General features: G+C 36.2%; 2 protein-coding genes across 6 annotated transcripts; both read right to left on the bottom strand.

Moving 5' to 3' along the window:
• Window positions 1807-2688, bottom strand: LOC104738300. Its single transcript, XM_010458496.1, has one exon. The coding sequence runs from the start codon at window positions 2686-2688 to the stop codon at window positions 1807-1809; it is 882 nt and encodes a 293-aa protein (XP_010456798.1).
• On the bottom strand, window positions 3581-5752 carry LOC104736921 (F-box protein FBW2). Of its 5 annotated transcripts, none has more exons than XM_010457007.2 (4): window positions 5630-5752; window positions 5360-5421; window positions 4792-5102; window positions 3581-4535 (listed from the first exon to the last, which is right to left on the bottom strand). In XM_010457007.2, exons 3-4 carry the CDS (start codon window positions 5100-5102, stop codon window positions 3893-3895), a joined length of 954 nt encoding a protein of 317 aa, XP_010455309.1. In that variant the 5' UTR covers window positions 5360-5421; window positions 5630-5752; the 3' UTR covers window positions 3581-3892. The 5 variants fall into 5 exon arrangements, with proteins under 5 accessions (XP_010455309.1, XP_010455310.1, XP_019090722.1 ...); XM_010457008.2 differs by lacking the exon at window positions 5630-5752 and adding an exon at window positions 5529-5583; XM_019235177.1 differs by lacking the exon at window positions 5360-5421 and having other exon boundaries at window positions 5620-5752.

Here is an 11141-nt window from a genome sequence, read left to right as displayed (position 1 = left end):
ACCATACTAGTGGTTAAACCCACGAGCAACGAGCCTTGCCTTGTATCTGTCAACAGAACCGTCAGCGTGATATTTAATAGTGAAAATCCACTTACACGATATTACGTTTTTGTCTGGCACCGGCGGAAGCTTATCCCAGGTGTGATTACATAATTGTGCATTGTATTCATCGCACATAGCCTGTCTCCACCGCGGATTGCTGAGTGCCTCTGCCACTATCGCGGGAATGTGATGTAGGGACGAGGATGTGGTTGTGACGATGGAGATAAGGGAGCCGGTGAAGACGGACCTAAAGAAGGCGGAGCTGACGGTGGCGACGGGCGAAGGATCTGTGACGGGGGCGAAGAGGAATGAGCTATAGGCGAGTGAAGGACTGGGATGACAACCGACAATGGAGGCTCCCCAGAGGTGGACTCAGCCGTCGCCGGAGACTGATTTGCAGCTAACGGAAACTGATGCTCAACAAATTGAACATGTCGAGATGTGTAAACACGGCTTATGCGGACATCCAAACAGAGATAAGCACTCTGTGTGAGCGAATATCCCAAGAACACGCAAGAGGCGGATCGACTGTCTAGTTTGTTGGCAGTGTATGGCCGAAGCCAAGGGAAACACAAACACCCAAACACACGAAGCTTCAAGTAGTTGAGAGGCTGGTTAAACAACTTGACATATGGTGAAACACCTTGAAGAACATCCGTCGGCATGCGGTTAATCAGGTAAACAGCAGTTGCAAATGCATATGGCCAATATGACGTAGGAACAGAAGCATGACTAAGTAACGCAAGACCTGTTTCGATGATGTGGCGGTGCTTGCGCACCGAAATGCCATTTAGTTCCGGCAAATGTGGGGGCGTCGTGAGATGATTGATGCCGTGTTCAGCGAGAAATGACCGCAAAGTAATGAACTCTCCTCCGTTATCCGAATACAAAGTGGTTAAACGATGCTTAAACCGATTTTCTACCAGTGCTTTGAAAGCCACAAACACCTCCTTCACTTGTGATTTTTGCTTTAGTGGATAAAGCCAACTATAACGCGTGAAGTGATCCACCAATACTAAATAGTATTTGTAGTTGTCAGTGGAGACAATAGGTGATGTCCAAACATCAGAATAGACATACTCAAGAGGATGAGTGGAGACAATGGTGTTAAGATAAAACGGCAACTTATGGCTTTTATTGATATAACAGTCTGAACAAGAGAATTGTTTGGAGTTGGTAGAAATAGGCAATGCAAACTGCGAAACAATACATTTTAAAATAGGTAAAGCAGGATGTCCAAGTCGTGAATGCCAAGAGGAGAGGTCGGTTCGCGGTTGAGGTGTGACAACAAAACTGGTGATGACATTTTTGACAACCGGCCACTCATATAGCTCATTCCTAGTTCTGCCTTGGAGTAACCGGGTCCCCCGTTTTGAGATCCTTCACCTGAAAATACGCAGGAAAGAAGTGCACCGAAACGTTATTTGCATTGCACAACCGATATACCGAAATGAAATTCTTGCAAATATTTGGCACATATAAGACATTCATAATTTTAAGATTACGAGAAGGTGTAGGAAGTAATGCTGAACCAGTTTGAGAAATGGGAAGACCCGAACCATCCGCAATGATCACTTCCTCACCACCAGTGTATGGTTGATGCATGGACAGATTGGCCATGTCGAAAGTGAGATGATGTGTAGCACCAGAATCCATTATCCAATTGGCAGGATTGTAGGCAGGAGCCATGACCATATTCGCACGTGGTTGCCATGGCGTCATAGGCGATGGAGAATAGCAAGTAGAAGGACCGTTGTAATTGCCCTAGTTCATAGGATAGCCACCACTGGTTTGGAGTTGGGAACAGCGACGGGCACTATGTCCATAGACACCACACAATTGACACCTTCCTTGGTAGCCATGACCCGAGGCACGAGAATCTCCTCGCTGATAGTGTTGTTGCTGACCAAGAGAACCATTGCGAGACTGGTGGCGATTGTGAGAAGAACCACCCGAGGGCCTGGAGGTGACAGCATTCGCAGTGACAGGAACAGAGGAACTTACCACGGTTTGAAGCTTAAGTTCCTCATTAATGAGCTTTTCATGAACCTCTGTGATCGTCGGAGCGGTGTCACGACCCTCGATCTGATCAATAACACGCCGATAGTCATCTGGGAGACCACCAAGGATGTAGTCGATTTGATCCTCATGAGCGATCAGACTCTCAAGAAGCGCCAACTGGTCAAACCTTATGGTGAAACCCTGAACATACTCCTTGATGGTTTTGGTACCTTTCTTCCAATGGGTGAGTTGGTCACGGATCTGTTTGATATGAGTGCGGCTGGGCTTAGCGTAGGTATCCTTCAGAGACACCCAGATGTCACGAGAGGTGATGGCTTTCGACAAGAGAGGTTGAACAGCGACGGAAATGGTGCCAAGGAGACCCGAGTAAATGAGTTTGTCTTGATGTTTCCAGTGTTTGTAAGCAGGGTTCGGTGTTGAAACACAGCCGTTGGTAAGAGTAGAATCGGGTGGAGAGACCGATCCATCGAGATAGCCAGCAATATCATAGCCATCTAAGAGAGCGTGGACTTGACGACTCCACATCATGAAGTTTGTAGCGGTCAATTTAGTCACATTGGACATGTTGACATTAACGAGAGAAGTGTCATCAGATGATGCAACAAGTTCATGGATAGCAGCCATCAGTAAGAAAAGAAGAAAGAGACGTGGAGGCGAAGGAAAAAAGAAGAAGAGAAGAAGAAGAGAAGAAGCGGCTGGAAAAAAAAATTAGGTCTTTTTGGATCTTTTAATGCTCAGATACCATGTGAGCGAATACTGAATGATATTATTAGCTAGGTGATTATATAGTATATACAGCTAAGTAGTAAGGTTTAGCTTAATACTAATTACAATTATAACCTCACTATATACATCTCCTAATATTACGAACTTGGTCAGGGTGGGATTGAAAAAAAAGTTGTGACAAGACAACGCTTTAGAGGTAAAGGTAAAGGTAACCCTTGTGTTTCCAACTTTGTTTACGTTCCAAGTTTGGTTCCTGTTCCATAATAAGATGAAGAGGATAAACACATCATATAAAAAAAGAGAGGCTCGTTAGATGTCATGCATGTTGTAAGCTTCGTTTTTGGTCTTTCTGTTGTTAGTTTTTGTGTTCCGCTATGCTGGATTCAACTTTTGCACTTCTATTTATATAAGATATTTTAACGTTTACATAGGCTCAAAGCAGTTAGATGATTCTTTCTAGTTAGGGTAGAATCTAAATCTCAAAATTGAGCTTCTTTCATTCACATGTATGTGTGTGTCTGTGCGCGTGGTTAATGATACTTCTTTTTATTTTGTTTCAATCGTTTTGGAATCTCAATACCAACAAGTTTTTAGGACTACATTCAGAACCAAATGCCTCAAAGCTAGCAAACTATGCCAAAGTTGAGTTATTGGTTAATGATTGATCAACTTGTTAACTTTGATCCTTTCAATTATATTCAAGTGTGAAACTTTGACAAAAAAGTAACAAAAATAAAAACAGACCGAGACTTAAATGAAGAAAAGACACAACACTACACAAAATGACAGATAGATAAAGTGACCCCATCTCATTTGAATTCTTCCTCAATAGCTTGTCCTTTTTACTTCACTACTTTTTGTTTCTTATACATCAACTTGACATCTCCAATTCTATACATACACACAAAACATATATATGATTGATTCTAAACATATCTTAAGAGAGATTAAAGCCATGAACCAGCCCGGTTTAAATTAGAATAACACAAAGAAGCCACACAAGTTCAAGCAGCATACATAGATCAAGACACATAAGAGGCTAAAACCATTCCTAGTAGAAGCAACTTTTAGGTAGAGACTTCGAACATTAACAAGACCTGGTTCATGGAGATGGCGGCCAAATATGCAGTTCCATGTCTAAAATCGCATTGTCCGCATAAAAATTATCATCCCAACCATGCTCAAACTCATCTTCATAGAACTCTCCCATTACACCATCTTCAAGAAACTCCCAAGCCAAGTAATCAGAGCCATCTGACAAATAATCTGAGCAGCAATCCTCCCAATCATTTATCATATCATAGAATCCTATCACGCGTGGACCCAACACTTTCATATCTGGAAACTTGTCTTTGAAGAACTTGTTATCGAGCTGCACGTCCCAACAACCTCTAAGTTCCAAGAACTCAAGAAAGATGCAGCAAGACAAGATTTTGAGTACTCCTTCTGTGCTGACTCGGTGGTATGCGATCTCTAACCGCTTCAGCTTTGGCATTGTGTTGGCGATTGCATAAGCTTCATCGTCGTGAGAGACAACATTTGCTACGTCCAGTGGATGCATGTTTCTGCAAAACTCTCTCAGGGATTTACAGTGCTTGCCTATGGCTTGTATCGCCTCTGCACCTACTTTGCAGCAGTAGCTCAAGTCCAAGAAAGTGAGAGATGAAAGCTTTTCAGCTACGCTTACCACACCCGAATTTGTCAGACTACTTCTCGGCACCTTCAACGTTTTAAGCGAACCAGCACTGACCAAAAAATTACAAGGAAACATGTTAAAGTATTAGTCAGTAAATGATAGATACAAAAGCCATGTTGCTTCAATCTCATCCAAAGACAGATCCAATCTCAACTAAATAGACCACTAAAAAGACAGATCCAAGACTCAGCTTCAGATAATATAACACAACAAACCTAGATTACACCTAATAACAACTTAAAGCTTCTTCTCAATTCGATCATGATACATAAGAAACAGGGGAAACTCATGAAAAAGCAACTCACTGTTGTGCAATGAAGGAGAAGATAGAGTCATTCCGAAGGCCAGTGACGGAGAGTTTTCGCAAAGAACCAGAGCTCCTAGGGATCAACATCTCAAGCATCCGATCAAGTTGATCAGACTGGTGACAACGGTTACTCCACAGCTCAATATCAATCTCTTGCCAACAATAAGGTCCAGTAACAGCTCTGTTCCATGCTTTGCAAACTCTAGGCACCACTGTTAGAACTTCTTGAAGAGGTAAGTGGCTAAAGATTAAACCAAGAGCATCAGGGATTAACTCATCCCAATGCCTAAACTCGCAATCTGATTCCATCTACAAAAAAAACAATACACAAAATGATCAAATCTATGTATCTAAAAAATCTAACTTTCTTATGAAACAATCACAAAAATTCATCTTTTTCTATCAAGATCCATGAGATGAAGTAAACTCAAAGATCCAGCAAACCCATATGAACAAAAAAAGCTTAAAAGTCCACAAAACGACAACCAAAGTCGTCTAAGAGCAAGAACACACAAGAATGGAAAAAGGAAAGAAGATTAAATTCCAAAAGTACAATCAAAACTAACTTGTTCTTTAGTTTAACTCAGAAGCTCCCACTGCAGAAAGATCAGAAAACACAGAGAGAGATCTGAAAAACAAAAGAAAAGTTGAAAGAGGGTTCAAGAACCAGTGAAGTTACTAGAATTGGAAAGAAAGATTACTAAAAGAAGTAAAAAAGAAACCACTTTTACACACCCAAAAACAATCAAGAACTGAATTGATAACTCAAAACTAAGCAAACAAAGACAAATTCAGAAGAAGGAAAAAAAAGATAATAAAACCAAACTTTTATTCACCAGAAAAATAGCTCCAAAAGCTTTTCTTCAATATTCACCACAAAAAAACTTAGTCAGGAAAGAGAGAGAGTAAGAGATAGAGAAAGAGAGAAAGAGAGAAAGAGAGAGAGAGAGAGATCTACACTTCTTCACCTAAAACGAGAGAGAAAGCATCAAGAATTAAACAACCAAACAACAAGAACAAAGCAACAACAGTAAAAAAAAACGCAGCGAGTAAATTCTATGACAACAAAAGGGTCCCTCCAAGAATACTAAATCAATTATTGTTTAAAAAAAAAAAACAGTAGAATTGTACAATCTTGCACCATTTTAATGGAAGGAAACAGAATAAACAATAAACTATTTACTTTAATTTTTACTTACTTTAATTCTTCAATAAGTAAGTAAGAAAAAAAGAGAATCCCTTTTTTTACACGATTCTGATCAGAGAATCTACAAAACTTTTATGTAAAATTCTCCAACCAAAAAGAAAAATTATAATAAAGTTTTGATTTTTTTTTTTCCTTCTTACGTCTCTCTCGGGAAAACGCAATAAACTAAGTAGTAATAAAGTTTTGATTTTTTTCTTAGTTTATTGATTTTGATGGCAAATAGGTGCCGTGGAATTTGGGTATTACTGTGAGCAAAGTGTCTATGTGTAAATGTGTGACACTTTTGACATTATTGAAGCAATGGATGAGTTTTACTTGTAGGTGAAACTACCGGTACGTGCCGGTGAGTAAATAGGAAGATAGTGTACACGTGTTTGTAGATGTTGTTGTGGGATTTCTACCGACGTTGACTTGTTGACTTGTTCAATCCTAAACAAATAAGTTCAGACACAATCTAAGCTGAGAAAAAAGTGTTTTAGGACCAAAAGAGTAAAAGCGTGATCAATACGAGAATCATAGCCCATTTCGAACACAGATGTGTAATTTTCACGAACCAGAATCTGGTCCGGTGATGTTGATCCACAAATCAAAGTATTCCAAACAATGTCATTGCATATATATCATTAACGTCATAATTGATTTTTAATTGTCAAAATATTATATTTTTAACGGATTTACAATTATGTGACAGTGAATATATAACTTTGTAAATTGCAAATCCCAAAGAAGAAGAAGAAAGAAATGAAATTATTTTGAAGAAATATCTGGAAGGAAAAAATTAGTTGATTTTTTAATTTAGTAATTTTATAGCATATGAGTGATCTCAAAAAAAGCAAAAAGATGTATACAAGAAGTTAATAGAGAAAGAGTTTTATGTTCGGTCTTTTATTATATAGAAAAGTGCGTACAACAATATGAAATAATACGCTCATATTTATAGTGTAAAGATATAAACAATTACTGCTGTAAACATCTATGACAATTGGCTCCATAATAACTTATATACGCATATGTTTTTGACTTTTGTAACACTCTCCTTTGGAGTTCATTTGTGTCTTTGCGATGGATATTGTAAAAAAGAATACAACCATATTTTCTACGAAACTCATCAAGAAAAACCATAGTAAGGTAAAAAAGAGTGACTAAAGCATAACACTTTAGAGGTCTTGTTGATGACGATTCCAATATTATGGACATGTTATATAGATATCGAAGTAGATAATGACTTTGTGAAGAGACTACTGTATTATCAGATGATTAGACATATCTTACTTCAATTTTTTTATTCTTCTCAAGCTCTTGAGTGTATGAGAAAAAATTTGGAGGGATGTGAATTTATCGCTTTTGATATTTACTTCTTTCGGCTGAGCAACACATACAATATTATCTTCATATAAGACAGTTGGTTTAGTATTTACGTTGATTCCACTAATTGACATAATGTGTTGACTTATTGACCTAAGCCATACACACTCTCTACTTGCCTCACGGAGTGCAATGATTTCAACATGATTTGAGGAAGTAGCTATTAAAGTCTGTTTTTGAGCGCGCAAGGATATGGCAGTGCCCCCAACAGTAAAAAAACAAAAAGAAATCTAGTTTGTGATCGAGCTTTGTGTGGATTTGATAAATATCATGCATCTGCAAAACCCACCATTTGAACCTTTGGGGTTTTAGGATAAATAATCCTAAATCAATAGTCCCTTGAAAGTAACAAAAGACATGTTTTATCCCACTCTAATGTATTTGTGTAGGGGAGACCTGAACCTTGCCAAAAGGATAAAGACAAATGATATATCAGGCTGAGTGCAATTTGCAAGGTATATTAGTGCTCCAATTGCACTTAGATACGGTACTTCAGGACCAAGTATCTCCTCATTTTCTTCATGTGGTCTGAAGGGATACTTTTCAACATTAAGTGATCTAACGACCATTGGTATCTAAGAAGATTTGCTTTATCCACATGAAAGCTTCTTAAAACTCTTTTAGTGTATGTGGACTGGTGTACAAATATTCCCTTATGAGAATGTTCAATTTGTAAACCAAGACAAAATTTTGTTTGTCCAAGATCTTTCATCTCAAACTCTCCTTTTAAATAGTTTATTGCTTTCTGTATTTCCTCTTGAGTTCTAATGATATTTAGATCATCAACATAGACTGCGATAATTACAAATCCGGATATTGTTTCCTTGATGAAAACGTAAGGGCATATAGGATAATTCACATATCCTTATTAAATGCTCACTTAGACGATTATACCACATACGCTCAGATTACTTTAAACCATATAATGATCTTTGTAATTTTATTGCGCATAATTCTTTGGGTTTAGAGGTTAATGCTTTAGGCATATTAAATCCATCAGGAATTTTCATATAGATATCACTATCTAATGATCCATATAATTATGTCGTTACAACATCCATGAGACGCATTTCTAGAGTTTTATCGGCCGCTAGACTCATTAAAGATCTAAATATGATTGCATACATCATGGGAGAATATGTTTTCTCGTAATCAATCTCAGGTCTTTGAGAAAAAACTTGGGCCACGAGACGAGCTTTGTATCAAGTTATCTCGTTTTCTTCATTACATTTCTCAAACGAAAATCCATTTATAACCAACAGGTTTTACACCCTTAGGTGTGGCCAAAATTGGCCCAAATACATTTCTTTTATTAAGAGAATCAAGTTCGACTTGTATAACATCTTTCCATTTAATCCAGTCATGCTTCTTTTGACATTCATATAGTGATGTTGATTATGGGTCTTCGTTTTCTTCACTTATTTCTTTTGCAGGTAAATGCAAAATGTGATCGTGGAATCAAGGCAATGAAGAGCAGGATGTTCTAGTGGCTTGATTGGTTGTTATCTGGCTTTTGTTAGATTGCTACAGTTGAGTCAGTAGAATATTGCTAGATTGATGGTTGATGTTTTATGATTCTGTTGGTTGGTTTAATATTGCTATTGAATTATTGGATTATTATTTAATGGATAATGGTATCTGCTGATAATTTTATGCTGTTTGGTTTGGACGTAGTTAGGTGGCTATTGGATATATGGTCACTAGTTTATTATTATAATTATTATTATTATTATTATTTAAAAAATGGGTCGGGTCGTTTCAGTTCTACTGGTAAGCTCAAGCACACTCTTGTTCTAGAACATGTTACTCTTCACTTTCATGTACATGTCATGGATGTGTAGTTTTTGGCGTTCAATCTTAAAATCAGATTCCTAAAATCTTGGAAAAAATAACTTTTAAACACTTTTTGGCGTTCATTTATTTTAAGAGAATATAAACCCTAAAATTTGGGATTGTCGATATGAAGAAGAAGAAGATTTAGTGTAGGTACAATTTTTTTGGTCTACTTATCATAATTGTGGTTTTTAAAACGCGCCGGTTTACTAAATCTAATCATAATTTAGAACCATTGTGCTGGAATTTAAAAAGATTATAGTTCGTGATATTTAATAGAGAAAAATATTGTTTAGGATGTTTAGAAAAGAAACTAATACTTTAGGGTGTTTATTGAAGAAGAAGTATAGTTGGGGTAGCGTAGTAGAGTCACCTTGATTTTTCTTCAAATATATGCGATATTAACTCTTATTTATGTCATATGTCCTCCATCTGCTACTTCACTTGCTTCCATGTCATTTAAATCAGGTTCCCAATTTGCATTGTTTATTTTTGTCTCTATCATTATTTATGAAAAATCAGTATATAAAAATTTTGAATTTTGATAAAATTATGTAATCTCATTGTCTTCATTACCACTTTTTCTAATTGTGTATTAATATTAGTACTAGATTTTAACCCGCGGTATACCGCGGGACGATACATTTAAACAAAAATATGAAAATTATAAGCTCCATTTGTTTGTTAATTTTAGTGTATAAAATTGTATAAGTGTATTTTGATGGTTTATTAGGATTTAACCCGTAGTATACAGAGAAATGATGATATTTTAAATTTATATTAATACTAATCCAAACCCGTGAAGCTATATAACCCGTGAATTTGAAGGGTATACCAAACATAAAATAAAAGGTATTGAACCCAAAGAAGAGTAAAAAAAAAAGAGGGGGAGAGGCATTTTATAAAGCATAAAAACTTAGAAAAGTCAGCTACTGTGGACTGTTTTCCATCAACAAAAGAACATAGAGGTCGCAACCTTATCATTCAGCTGTGGCATGGGAGACACAGGGACTGCTCCAGATTCGGTGATCCCTCCATGGCTTGAAGAAGCCTTAGACATCTCTACATATTTCATCACAGTTCCCATCTGTGCAACTGCCAAATGAGCATAGCAAATCGGTGCATCTTTTTATGTCGTTAGTGATGCTAACTTGACAATAGGGATCAACATTATTTATAGGCAAGAAATTAAGTTGAATATGTCCACCTTTTCACGCAATAGATTGTATGCATTAGCAACTAATTAGGAATTTCATATTCGCATAATTTATATATATATATATATGGGAATATGCCAAGTTTATATTATTAGATTAATTTTTATTAATTTTGAGCCATTAGTTTGTTTCTTTATACGATTTTTTATATAGAAATTGGGGGAAAAATATATTTTAGAATTGAATGTAGAAAATCAAATGTAGCTGATTTATAGACTCCTCATAAATTTATATCCTGAAATCGATTATTATAAAGATTTTGTAGAGATATTTTAGGAGAATGAAAATGAGAAATTTTATCTCTGATTTAATAAGGAGATAAATTAGGAAATTTTTGTTTTATTAATGGAAAACGGCTGATTAAATATTTTTGTTTTATAAATTTATTTTTAAAAATATCTAATTATAATGGCATAACTTGTAAATAAAGTCAAACTTCAAGTCTTCTTTGTCAAAACTGCACTGAAAATGTTAATATAGAAGATATATAATGACATTAATTTTAATATTTATTTTATTTTTTAACTTAAAATAATAATATTTTGTTGGAAATTCGTCGGGAATGTATAAGAATAAGATAGTCGAAAATTTGTCGTAAATTAAAAATAATTTATTTACTGTATTTGCAGTTTCTGACAAATTTCCTAACTGGAATTTTTCTCCATTTATATATACCTAATGAGTATTCCATCCATGTTTGACAAAAAAAAAAAAAAAAAAAAAAAA

This window comes from Camelina sativa, chromosome 13, assembly GCF_000633955.1.
Source record: "Camelina sativa cultivar DH55 chromosome 13, Cs, whole genome shotgun sequence".
Lineage (NCBI taxonomy): Eukaryota > Viridiplantae > Streptophyta > Magnoliopsida > Brassicales > Brassicaceae > Camelina > Camelina sativa.
The sequence above is the reverse complement of the archived record's forward strand: the minus strand, read 5'-3'. Positions and strand labels throughout refer to the sequence as shown.